We start from the raw sequence: 12,364 nt of genomic DNA, 5'->3' as shown, positions 1-12,364 counted from the left end.
CCCCTGCTCCATCCAGATTTCCAAATTGCATTCCATCTCCCCTTTTACCCAGCACATAAAATAAAGCCCAGCTTTATCCTCCAGGGCTTGGAGGCGGCAGGCTGCCCTTGATCCCAGAACTGGCAGACCAGAATGGGCAGAGCTGTGATTAGACTGATTGATGTGTCTGACGCCTCCCACCCAGGGACAGTCATCAGGGCCGCTCACGTTTGTCAGCCTTTTGGCTTTTTGGCAGGTGTCTGTCTGCATGAACAGAAGGACCATGATTAGGAAGGGGCGGCCCCACCTCCCCTTGCCTCCCAGATCCGAGGCTGTCCCCGCCCTCCACCCACAGCCTTCCTCTTCCCTGTAAACAGTCTCCCTCCTCCTTTGACCCCTTTGCTCCTCCAAATCAGATGCACGAAATGGTTTTGCAACTGACTTTATCACTGCTGTCTAATTCCCTGGCCTCGTCCCCTGAAGACATCTAAGATGAGAAGAGAGAGAAAAAGCAAACTTTAAGAGTGAAATACCGGCATTTGTGACAAGCAATGCAGTGAAGCATGCACCATAAATCTGCTCCTTTTCACAGACCCGTGTTTGGCAATTAAGACCTCTGCCCGCATGCCCGGCAGTCTGTCAGCATCCCCTGCTCCCCGCGTGTCCTGTGGGACGGCCCTACAGTTGCCAGCTTTCTGGAGTCCAGGGGACTCTCTAAAGACATGTCTGGAAAAGTCACAGTATGGATTCAAGTAGGTTTAGAAAGACTAGATCAAACAAAGATGAATTGGGTCCGTGTGGGGATGTTCTTTAACACAGGAGGGCTCAGAACCCTTGCATGCTAAATCTCTAAGAGGGAGAAACAGTTTGGAACATTTCCAAATTTAATCAAACAGCAACCAGGTTTTTAGCCTCATTTAAGAGAGTGTTTCTGAGAAGCCCGTCACAGCATGACCACCTGGGTGACACCTAGTTCCTTGAGGCTATGAAATCCCATTAACGTGCCACGCCTACATTTCCACCCCCTAGGCTCACACTGCAGCTGGTCCACACAGCCCAGCCCCTAAACTCTTTATCAACGCCCACTATCAATAAGGCCTCTTGACAGATACAAACGTGTTAGCGAGTTTTCTATGCCCTTTCCTATGATCAGACCCGTCAAGCCGACTTGGGCAGGTTAGAAAGCAGCCTTTGCTGTCTGTGAATACACAAACTTTGTGATGAAACTCCTTCTTCTGTAGCATCCGAGAGCCAGCTAAATCAACATCATTTTGCCACCAACCTGCTCGGAAGCAGCACACATGACCTGATGTTGAAAAGTGAGGGATGCTGGTGCTGGTTAGATTCCTTCAGGATCAATACCTTTGAGGGACTACAGTCAAATGGGGAAGGGGTGGTCCTTCCAACAGGAACCCTACCAGTAGGATTCTGAGAACCTGGTCCCTAAGGCTCCGGAGGTGTCAGGGGACCAGGAGAATTCAGCCCCTGGGATCCTGAATCACAGAGATTCCTGGGGGACCTTGCTTCTGCCGTGGTGCTGGGAGGCCAGAAATCCCTAAACTTGGTCTCCCCAAGTGAACCAATGGAGCTGTGGATGAGACACAGATCTCATCTGGAAAGAGGCTTCGATCCTCTGCTACCAAGTCAGCACCCCAGCTCAGCACACGCCCAGAGTCTGTGCTCCTGTGGGGGCTGTGAATGCATGGCCAGCCCCTCGCCTTTCAACCTCGGCATCACGTGTGCACGCACCCAGCCCTTCACCGTTCCTCATCTGCATCTTGCCCCACCACCTCTGGTTTTTGTGTGTTCCTTTATTTTTCCATCCCTCCAGAAATGTTTGTGAAAGCCGGTATACAAACTATATATGATGGATATATAGCTACTGTATATAATATGTGTGTTTGTTTTCATTTTTCTCTCCTGTGTGTCCCTCACCCGATATAGAGCTAAGTGAGCCTACAAGCTCATCTTTGTTGCAAGGTCAGTATCCCCCCTCCCCCTGCTTTATGGGTTCTCCCCTCCCCGCTTTCTCCCAGAGCCCCCTCCCCCTGCCCTGCTGTGTGTTCCCCGAGGCTCCTGTCTGTCCAGCAGCTAGTGGATGGTGGCAGGCGCTAAGTGGGTTACTGGGAGCCGATGAAACTCCAAGGACCCCCTTACTCTCTGCTCACATTGCCCTCCTCCCCTGAAGGGCTGGGAAGGGAGAAGAAAAGAAACAACCCTATCTTCTCAAAGCCTGGAGGTCTGCATGGAGACAAAAGGCTCAGAGAGTGAGGCTTGAGGCAACAGGCAGAGAAGTCCACCCACTGAGTGCTTCTCATAGGAGCCCCCAGTGACAACCCCACCCCCCATCAGCCACAGAAGTAAACCTCCAGTGCAGGGAGTTTCAGAGGGTCCCTAAGCTGCCACAGAGCATTCATGGGGAGCGTCTTCAGGGAGGAAGGTGGACAGGTGCCCCTGCAAGGTCCTTGGAGTGGACGCCACTGAGCTCCTGTCCAGAGCCCAACATCCAGGGGTGCTGTGCACTTGGGCAGGTCAGGAAGTATCGTTCAGACTCAGTTTCCTCTTCTGAGCCATAGAATTGACCCGCCTTACAATCTGAGCGTTGTTCTAGCCTTCGCCTGAGAACACATAGTAAAAAGGCTTTGAAAACCACCAGGTGCGTCTTGAACCATTGGAGCCCAGTCTCTGGTTACAGGAGCCCCCCATATCATGATCCAGGGGTTCATGAACTCATTTCTCAAGCCCTCTCCCTAGCTTCTTTCCACCTTTTCCATGCCAACCCTCCCCACACTGTGATACCTGCATCTCTCGCCTCGTTTTACTCAGCCCCTCAAATTTTCTCAAGGTCCCTAGCCTAGCTAAAGTGATTCATTTAGACCATGACGAAATGTTCAGAAGTGGGCCCAGGCTGAATGGTGGAGTCGGACACATGGTGTGTGTACCGCAAACTTCCTGCTGAGGACAGTGCCGACCCTCGGAGAGCCCCCCGGGAAAGCGGCTGTGACCACAGTGAAGAGAGGGTCTTTCCCCACTTCCTGCCATCCTTCTCATCCCACCTAGCACCCCCTTCATCCTGTTCATCCACTCACATCTGGCCATGCAAGTAATCATCAGAGGATGGCATTAGACTTGGGGAGGGGGAGACGGAAGGAAATGAATTATATGGAAAATTATTTGACAGAAGAGGAGAAAGCTTTTATGGTGAGAAGATTCAGGGATGCAGTATTCACCTTAGTGATATAGAGTGCCATGGTGATGAACCACAAACAGGAAAATGAAACAGAAATAGAAAGAAAGGGAAGTCAATGGAAGGCTCCAGGTTCAATTAGTGATTTGACGTATGCTTATTGAACCCCTGACCAAGGCATATCCACAGATCTTGAAGAACGTTGGAAAAGTAGCAAAGGACATAAATGGTGAAAGGGACGTGTGAGAGGCTGGAGGTAGGCGGAGGAAACTTGCAAGGGACTTTAAGTGACTTACAGTGACTCAGCTCATTGTAATCATTGATATCTGTATTCTCAGCTGGAAAGGGAACTTTTGAAACAGGGATTGGTTCCTAAGGAGTTAGAACTCCACTGAAGGTGCACCCCATGGATGGAGGAAGCACATCCCACATCGAAGCCAACAGTAACAAAACTGACCAGAAGCAAACAAATCCCTGCCTGGTTCTGAGCAGGGGACTGGGAGTAGAGACTCCACCTGCCGACTCGGAGCTGAGCATCCTCACCGCACTCTGTGCTCTGTGATCCACTGTGAATGTGGGGCAGGGTCTCCATGCCAGCTCTCTTCTCTACATTGCTCCCACCCCATCACCCTTCTCATTGGGTACAGGGCAATGGGTCAAGGCCAGTGCTGTAGATGGTAGAATCCTGGAATATTCCAAGACTTGGATTAGTGTGGTCTTCAGTATAGCTGTCGGACTCTTGTACACTAAGGACTATATTAGAGAAAAAAGACCATGCTCTCGGGACATTTATCTTATGCATCCCTCTCTCTGTGTGTATGGGTGTGTTGCTTTTTCCTCCTCCATGGCTAGCCTACCCTAGAACAGAGAGCTACCTCGCTTCTCTGGAATATGCCCAGGTTATGCTCCCCTCATCTAGATGGATTTCCACCTATGAGGAACACTTAGCTTTAAGAGACATTCCAACCTATTTTGTTATTCAGTATCCGAATGGTCCAGAAGGATCCAGAAGAGAATTTAGTTCCTTCTCAGCATTGTCTGCTACCCTGATGTATTTCTCTGCTCCCCCTCTCGCACACACAATGGATTGCGTGTCCCCCTCTTGTGTTAATATGTAGTGCTGCAGGACTCCTGCCAGCATAACTAAGGACTGGCGGACCCACCACCATCCCTCATGCCCTCCCTCATAGGCAAGCGTGCCGGGGACGCACTCAGCGGCTCGGTGGCTGTTCATTTCCCATCCCTGGCCCATTGTCTTTTATCTCCTGGGCTAGGAGTCAGATTCGATGGTATCAGTAGTCTGGGGAAGGTCGGCTGATTCATGCCGGCGAACCTCGCAGTGACCATCAAATCATCTTAATAGAGAATAGGGGAGTAAGTCAACTCTGTGCATCAGAAGAAACAGTTGCAGTGGGAGAGAGGATCTGTTCTTCCCTGCTGAGGATGAGAGAGAGCTCATTAAACCCAGCCTCTCAGCAGTTAGCATTTCTATGGTACATGTGTCTAAATACAGAAGGTGCCAAACTAAAATCCCCTCGCCCTATTTCTGGAATGTTTGTGTATCTTATGTATCCATTCTGGCATGAATCCAGCCCTCTTCTGCTCACTAGGACAGCAGCCCTGTGCTCACCTAGGAACTTGGATTCAGCTGGGTTTGGTGGCAGAGAGATCGTGTTATAGATTGACCATTGACTTCTCTGAGTCACCACTTTAATCTTTGATTACTGATCTGCCCACAGCCTTTTCCAGAGTGGCTTCTTGGGGCAGCTAATGTCCATTTGGATCAAGAGTTGTATCATGTCTCAGGTGCCTTTAAAGAGTAGACTGAGAGTTTGAATACATGGGGACCTACTCAGGTGTTTTTGGTCAAATGTTCTGGTTGAGTTTAGATGGAGTCATCTCTAGGTTATCTTTCCTTCTATATGCAAGGATCTTTGCACGGAGAATCCTATCACTTCGATGCAAAAGGCTTTAATGTCATTTGCTTTTTCTCAGCTTTATTTTCCCTTATTTCAGGTATAATGGATGAGTAAAATCGTACGATATTTAAAGTGTGCATCATGGTGATTAGATACCTGTACACAAGATGGAGGGCTTCCCAGGTGATGCTAGTGGTAAAGAACCCACCAGCCAATACATGGGACACAAGAGATGCAGGTTCAATCCCTGGGTTGGGAAGATCCCCTGGAGAAGGAAATGGCACCCCACTCCAGTATTCTTGCCTGGGAAATCCCATGGACCAGCCTGGTGGGATACAGTCTATGGGGTCGCAAAGAGTCGGACACAACTGAAGTGACTTAGCATGCACACACGCACATACTCTGTGGACAGATTTCCCAGCCTCTGTATCCAGGTGAACATATGCAGAGGCCCCCAGCTAACGAGGAAAGATGAGAGGTCAGCCTGCTTCTGGCCAGTCAGCAGGACAGGCTCTATGCATTGTCCTGAGAGCCTAACTGGTGAATGGAGGTCTTTCCTGGTCCAGCCAGCAGAGGGGAACTGATGCCCAGCATTTCCCCAGGCAGGTCCCAGCATCTGGGATGCAGATCTTACTGTCTTAGATCACCCCAGAGAGAGGAAGCCCTCGGGGCCAGCTGGTTACAGTCTGACTCATCAAGAGAGGTCAGCTATCAAAGGCCTGGCCTCCTCCAGTACACAGAACCTCGCTCACTAATATCTCAAAGATGCATAGATGAATGCCGGTTAACTTTACAGATCAAACAGAGCATGGGCACCTGCATTCATATTACTGCAGGAGGGCCTAAGCTTTAGTTTTATAATAAAGCCTGCAGACTTCAGGGCTTCCCTGGTGACTCAGATGATAAAGAATCCACCTGGAATGCAGGAGACCCAGGTTCAACCCCTGGGTTGGGAAGATCCTGGAGGAGGGCACGGTAACCCACTCCAATATTCTTGCCTGGAAAATCCCATGGTCAGAGGATCCTGCAGGCTGCAGTCCATAGGATTGCAAAGAGTCGAACACAGCTGAGATACAAACACTTCCACTTCTGCTTCTGCAGACTTCAACTAATTAGAAGGTAGTCTGGTGACCAAAGAAAAAAGGTTGTTCTACAGAGAAGTGTTTATTGGCTTAGGGGCTCAGGCTCCAGGGTACCAGCTTCCCCAGCCAAGACACGGCAGGGATGCTGGATCTCTGAATCAGAGATCCAATGTGAGCATTCTGCCCCAACCCCCACTCAACCTATGCCACCTGACTTGCCAGCACAGCAGAGGGGCACGTGTCCCAGGGCGGGGCTGTGGCCAGGACACTACAGGGTCTGGGCCGGTTCAGCCTCCTCCCCTTAACCATCAGAGGGTAAAGTGAACGTCTCTGGCTGCTTTCTGCCTTAACAGTGGCTTGTTTTCCATTTCTTTTAGAAGTGAAAACCAGAACTCTGCCCCCTGGGAAAGGTTGGTATGTTTACTTTCCAGGCAGCTGCTGCCTTGGGCTTGGGGGCGCAAGACTCATCGCCTTCTTGCAAGATGCGTTCTCTTCTGCGCTAACCCCAGGAGGCAGCCCGGTGGGGACCGCCTGACCTCGGGCCAGCCCTGTGTCAATTCAGATTAACCATCCCCAAGGCCATCGATTCTCCCCGGGTGCCTCCTCTGCAAAGTCTAACTTGTCTTTGCTGGCAGCACGAATGGGGACCTGTCAGTGCCCAGAATAGCTCCACGTCTGGGCCCTTCTGTAGCAGGCCCGCCTCTTTCTTTGCACACGATGCTCTCATGCAATGATCTTCTTGGACCTTGGCCTTGCATGCTGGCCTCTGCTTACCCCATTCTCTCTTTTTCTAACTTGGAGCTGGAAGGGAAGTGGCAGGAGGAAGGGGTCAGGGGAAGGAAGGGGGCGGTTCTTGGGCGAGTCACTTGCCTACGAATAAAAACTCATCTTATCCGGGGGCTTTCATTCCATCCAGATGTTTCCGATGGGTAAATCGACAGTCGTCACAGCTCTCCGGGACCCTGACGGTCCTGGTAATTAGTCTCTTCAGGCCTCCAGAGCTCGCTAATGAGACTGAGGAAATAAGGCCTTCCCCGCCGAGTGGAGGTGCTGCTAGATGGGGCACACGGACCTCCTCTGTGCGGCCGCATCACCGAGCAGATGGGCTGAGCTCTTACTCTGGCCAGCACGGATTCTGAGAGGGCCTCGTGCCCAGAGCCCGGGATCCACAACCTGCCTGGACAGCAGGTCCTCCTCTCGTGGGGATCTTCCTGTGCCGATCAGTGTGGGCAGGCCTGGGGTCCCCACCTTGCCCGGTACCCGGGCTGGGCGGGCCCTGCAGCCTCACTCTCTGCTGTCTTCTCCTCTGGAGATGTGAGTGGCCCACAAGGCACAGCTCCAAGTCCATGAAAAGAAAATTGTATTTGGAGACAGAAATCAAGGGACCTTGGGGACATCACTTATGAGTGAGTTTCCACACATTAGAGCAGGAGATAACAGCCTTTATCTCCTACATGAGGGGCTTCAAGGGGCCAGAACCCATTTCCAGATGCAAACACTCCACCTGGAATCCTAACCAATGTGGCCTTACCTCTGGGTATATCTTCCCTCAACCACGCGGATTTTCAGTGACTTGTACTGGGAATTGTTAGAAAAGTGGGGGAGAGGTGTTTGAAAGAAGGCAAAGTAGGAGAAGAGTGTTTTGCTTTGTTTTTAGTTTGGTTTGTACTTTTCTTTTTCAAGTAGAATTGTAAGAAAAAGCAAAACACACACAAAGTAGGTATAGACACGTCAGCAGGGTCACTGTTCTGGCCCCTTCCTTCCTTCAACTAATGTTTGTTAAGTACTTTCTGAGGGCCCAGCTGGGCACAGACCCTGCACTTATGAAGCTCACAGCATGGAGGAGGAGACACATGCGAGACTCATGAAGGGAACTGTAGGACGGGTGTGTATTTTAATAGTGGGATGTGTATGGTGTGGTAGAAGGGAACAAAGCAAGTCAAGGAAGGCTGCCTGGAAGAGGTGGCTGAGGCCAGATCAGAACCTGGAACAAGGAGTAGAAATTAATCTAGTGAAGAGTATTTCAGGCACAAGGGGTGATGGTGGGAAGGAAAGAGAATAGGCTGGAAAGTGCACACTCATGTATACACATATGTGTGTTGCTGGTGTTGTGTGGAGTGGGAGCAGAGAGAGCCCAAGGCACACGTGTCCAAGAGTGAGGCTAAGGAGTCAGAGCAAGCCTCTGAGTGTCCTACGGAGCAGCTGAGAGGTTTCCCAAAGGCCAAGGGAATCGAATCCATTAGTGGTCTGGTCAGCTTGGAGTCACAGAAACATCGGCCTGGGGTTGGCATAAGGAGTCAACCCAGAAAGTCCAGGGTGGGTGGTGGACAGCTGGTGCGTGGACTCTGAGAGGATGAGAGGAGACCCCGCCTCAGCTTTCTCCAGGAACCACCACTGTTTCCTTCTCCAGGGCAGCTGTGTCCAGAGAGATGCTGGGTGGGGAGTAGGAAGGGATGGGGAGGTGAGGTCCTGCTGGGCCAGGGGGGCAGGCGGTGTCCAAGGGGGCACCAGCCCCACGGACACACCTGGGAGAGGAGGGAAGCTACAGAACATCATACTCTGAGCTCCCTCCCCGCTGCCTCACTCCCAGCAGGCATTTCATCTCTTCTCTGGGAGGCATTCTCTGATATGGGGGATCAGGGCCCTCCCCACAGGCTCCCTGTGTGCATCCCAGTAGGCAGCAGAGCATCCAGGAGCCCCAGGGGACTAGGAAGAATCGCAACACAACATGCACCCCAGATACCCGCCACACCGCAGCCATTGCCAAGTGCCCGGCGTGTTTGCCAGCTCCCAGCTGCCTCCCGCAGGGCGCTGCAGACTCCCTGGCCAGCAGACAAGGCTTCTGACTTTTCTTGCCTGGCCAGATCCCTGCTGGGCTGTCTGCCTGGCGTGTGCATCCTCCATCCACCTCCCTGGAGACGTGCGGTCCCCGCAGCCCAGAGGGGTGGAGGGCGGCAGGGGCAAAAAGCGTCTCCATGCGGGAACTGGCATCGTCCCCCTTTTCCTACCAGGAGCCGGAACAGGAGGGCCACGCTGGGATGAGTGGGGAGTGAGTTTCAAAGCTGTGTGAGCCAGTGTTCAGGAGAGAAAAGAGGTGAGAGAGGAAGGGAACCCTTCGTGAATTGCCTGTGTGTCCAGACACGTGAGCAAAGTGAGCAAAACACACTTGGAATCATGGGCAGTGTGCCTGGGGGAGGGCCGTGCAGCCACCAACCCTCCCATCACACTTGGAACCTGGCTCCCAGGGACCCAGAACAAACTCCCCGTCTCAGAGTTGGCCTCGGGCAAAGGTAGGGCTCTCCTGCCAAGAATCTTGGGGTGTCCCAGAGTGGAAGGGCGTCCTCTCTGGGGGCAACTTCTCTCCTGAGATTCTGAAGAATGCTGTATAGAGTCAGCAGTGACTGGACATAAAAGCTGGGGTCTCTGGTGATGATCTGTATAGAAACAGGAGATAGATTTTAGAAGATGCAACCAATTTGTGATCAATGGTCAAGGGTAAGCAAATCTGAAATTGAATTACAAGTCATCCGGAGCTTTGGAGGTTTGCAGGGGTGCCCCTTTGTCACAGGTATGCGGTGGACTGGGAGAGGGAGGGGGTTAAGTTTTATGTCACCCAGACATTTACCTCCCTGGTGGGGAGCAGAGGAGTCATCTCTTGTCCTTCTCCTCGGGAGAACTCGCTCTGCCAAGGAGTTCTGGCCTCAGGAGCCCTGCGGTTGGGGAGGAAGAAAATTTCCTGTATCCTTCTAGGTTCTTCTGGCTGGCTCAATAATTAAGTTGCCATGAAACAGAGTAACAGGAGAAAATAAAATACAAATTTAATAATGCATATATACATGAACAGAGAAGGAAATGGCAACCCACTCCAGTACTCTTGCCTGGAGAGCCCCATGGACTGAGGAGTCTGGTGGGCTGCTGTCTATGGAGTTGCACAGAGTTGGACATGACTGAAGCGACTTAGCAGCAGCAGCATATACATGAAAGGGGTTCCCCTGGTAGCTCAGTGGTAAAGAATCCACCTGCAATGCAGGAGACACAGGAGATTCAGGTTTGATCCTTGGATCAAGAAGATCCCTTGGAGGAGGGCATGGCAACACACTCCAGTATTCTTGCCTGGAGAATCCCCTTGGACAGAGGCACCTGGTGGGCTACCATCCATGGGGTTGTGAAGAGGCAGACACGACTGAGCAATTGAACTCACACGAACATGGAAGAGACAAGGAAACCTGATGCACTCACCAAAGTGTCCCAAACCTTCAACTTAAATACCGTCTTCAGCTAAAGAAAGAAGAGGATGCTGGGGACAGGGAGTTAGAACTTCAAAGGGAGAGGAGGCAATTCACATGGAGATGGAAATGCCGCTGTGGGGTGGCAGTTATTGGTGGGCAGGCAGAGATGGACACAGAGGGGAAGGCTAACAGACAGATTCTGCAAGTTCCTCCCTGTCGCCACAGCCAGTTCACACTGTGGTTACCTGTGGTGACAGCTCCCTCCCTGGAACGGGTCCTCCTTCTACATTCTTTACCCAGTCAGGTGTTGTTTTTGTTCAGTCGCTCAGTCTTGTCCAACTTTTTGCGACCTTATGGACTGCAGCACACCAGGCTTCTCTGTCCATCACCATCTCCTGGAGTTTGCTCAAACTCAAGTCCATTGAGTCAATGATGCCATTCAACCATCTCATCCTCTGTCGTGCCCTTCTCCTCCTGCCTTCAATCTTTCCAAGCATCAGGGTCTCTTCCAATGAGTCAGCTCTTCACATCAGGTGGCCAAAGTATTGGAGCTTCAGCTTTAGCCTCAGTCTTTCCAATGAATATTCAGGGTTGATTTCCTTTAGGATGGACTGGTTGGATCTCCTTGCAGTCCAAGGCACACTCAAGAGTCTTCTTCAACATGACAATTTGAAAGCATCAATTCTTTGGTGCTCAGCCTTCTTTATGGTCCAATTCTCACATCCATATACGACTAATGGAAAAACCATAGCTTATACCATGCAGACCTTCGTCGGCAAAATGATGTCTCTGCTTTCTAATACCCTGTCTAGGTTCATAGCTTTTCTTCCAAGGAAGATCAAAGCTTCTTCCTCAGTCTTGAGCCTTGACTGTTCTCAGCTTAAAATAATCTGTGTGCCAAGAGATACTTTGGGGTGGCGAGTCACCACCCTTCACTGAGAAGCAGCAGCAGAGACACAGAGGCTGGATGACCTGGTGCATTTCAGACTCATAACTGTTCAAGGGTAGGCTTAGGTTAGAAAAAGAGCTTTGTTCCAAAGGCCTAAGAAAGAAATCATATGGGCATTGCTTCCAGGCTAGGAGTTCTAAGACTTGAGAACATAGTTCCATATGGCATTAGGGAGCCTGGCTTGATGGTAAACTGTATTAGCCAGAATTGTCTCCGTGTCCAGCATCTGAGTCAGGCAAGCAGGTCTAGCTTTGTCCCTTCAACCTGGTGAGGATGTGGACTTAGAGGGGGCACCGGCTTCAAATGCCTCTACTAAATCCAGTGATAGCATCACCGACTCAATGGACACGAATTTGAGCAAACTCCAGGGAGACAGTGAAGGACAGAGGACACTGATGCGCTGCAGTCCATGGGGTGGCAAAGAGCTGGACACGACTGAGCAGCTGAACAACAGCAACACAGTCCAGTGCAACAGAGGCTGCCAGAGCAAGTGCGGTCTGAGAAGACGCCTTGCTTCATTAGGCGCCTAATCCATTCGGGCATCCAGATGTGTGTGTACTATTCATGAATCCTAACTACATTTGTCATTGGAGTTCATGGTCATGGGGCTCAGGGAGCCGGAAAGCTTAAATGATAGGGAAGCTGCTGGGGAGTGTTATGACCTCAGAATTACTACCTTGCCTCCCAAATCTGGCTCCATCTCCAAGAGTCTCTATGTGCAGGCCAGGCTGCTGTGTGGCTCTTAGAGAAAAGCGCCATCCATCTCCCCTCAACAGACACATGCCATGGCACACTCTGCATCCCTCTGTCCCTGGAAATCTTCCTGTGTGCACAGCCAGAGGCCACCTGTCTCTTGGCTTGATCCCACCTCATGGCAGCTGGTTTTGACCTTCTCAGCCTGTGGAACTTGAGGGAGGTCTGATCTTAGCTGGTCTAGATGGGGGAGAGGCCAAGAGCAGTCCTGAAATACAGTGATTAACAGAAGCAATGCCAAGGCTGCGGCAGCATCTTCAGGGGTA

The 12,364-nt window shown here is 51.2% G+C and overlaps 1 protein-coding gene across 2 annotated transcripts in view; it reads left to right on the top strand.

Annotated features, from left to right (window-relative positions):
- The window catches only part of NTM (neurotrimin), a 422,112-nt gene that overhangs the window by 408,618 nt on the left and 1,130 nt on the right, over positions 1–12,364 (top strand). The window contains exon 7 of one of the 2 annotated variants that reach the window (XM_010844695.1): positions 6,545–6,577. The exons of the other annotated variant lie outside the window; for it this stretch is intronic. Coding sequence (XP_010842997.1) covers positions 6,545–6,577 — 33 coding nt within the window. The remainder of the gene's footprint in view (positions 1–6,544; positions 6,578–12,364) is intronic. 2 annotated transcript variants of the gene reach the window in all.

This window comes from Bison bison, unplaced genomic scaffold (assembly GCF_000754665.1).
Source record: "Bison bison bison isolate TAMUID 2011002044 unplaced genomic scaffold, Bison_UMD1.0 scf7180017864205, whole genome shotgun sequence".
NCBI classification, from domain to species: domain Eukaryota; kingdom Metazoa; phylum Chordata; class Mammalia; order Artiodactyla; family Bovidae; genus Bison; species Bison bison.
The sequence above is the reverse complement of the archived record's forward strand: the minus strand, read 5'-3'. Positions and strand labels throughout refer to the sequence as shown.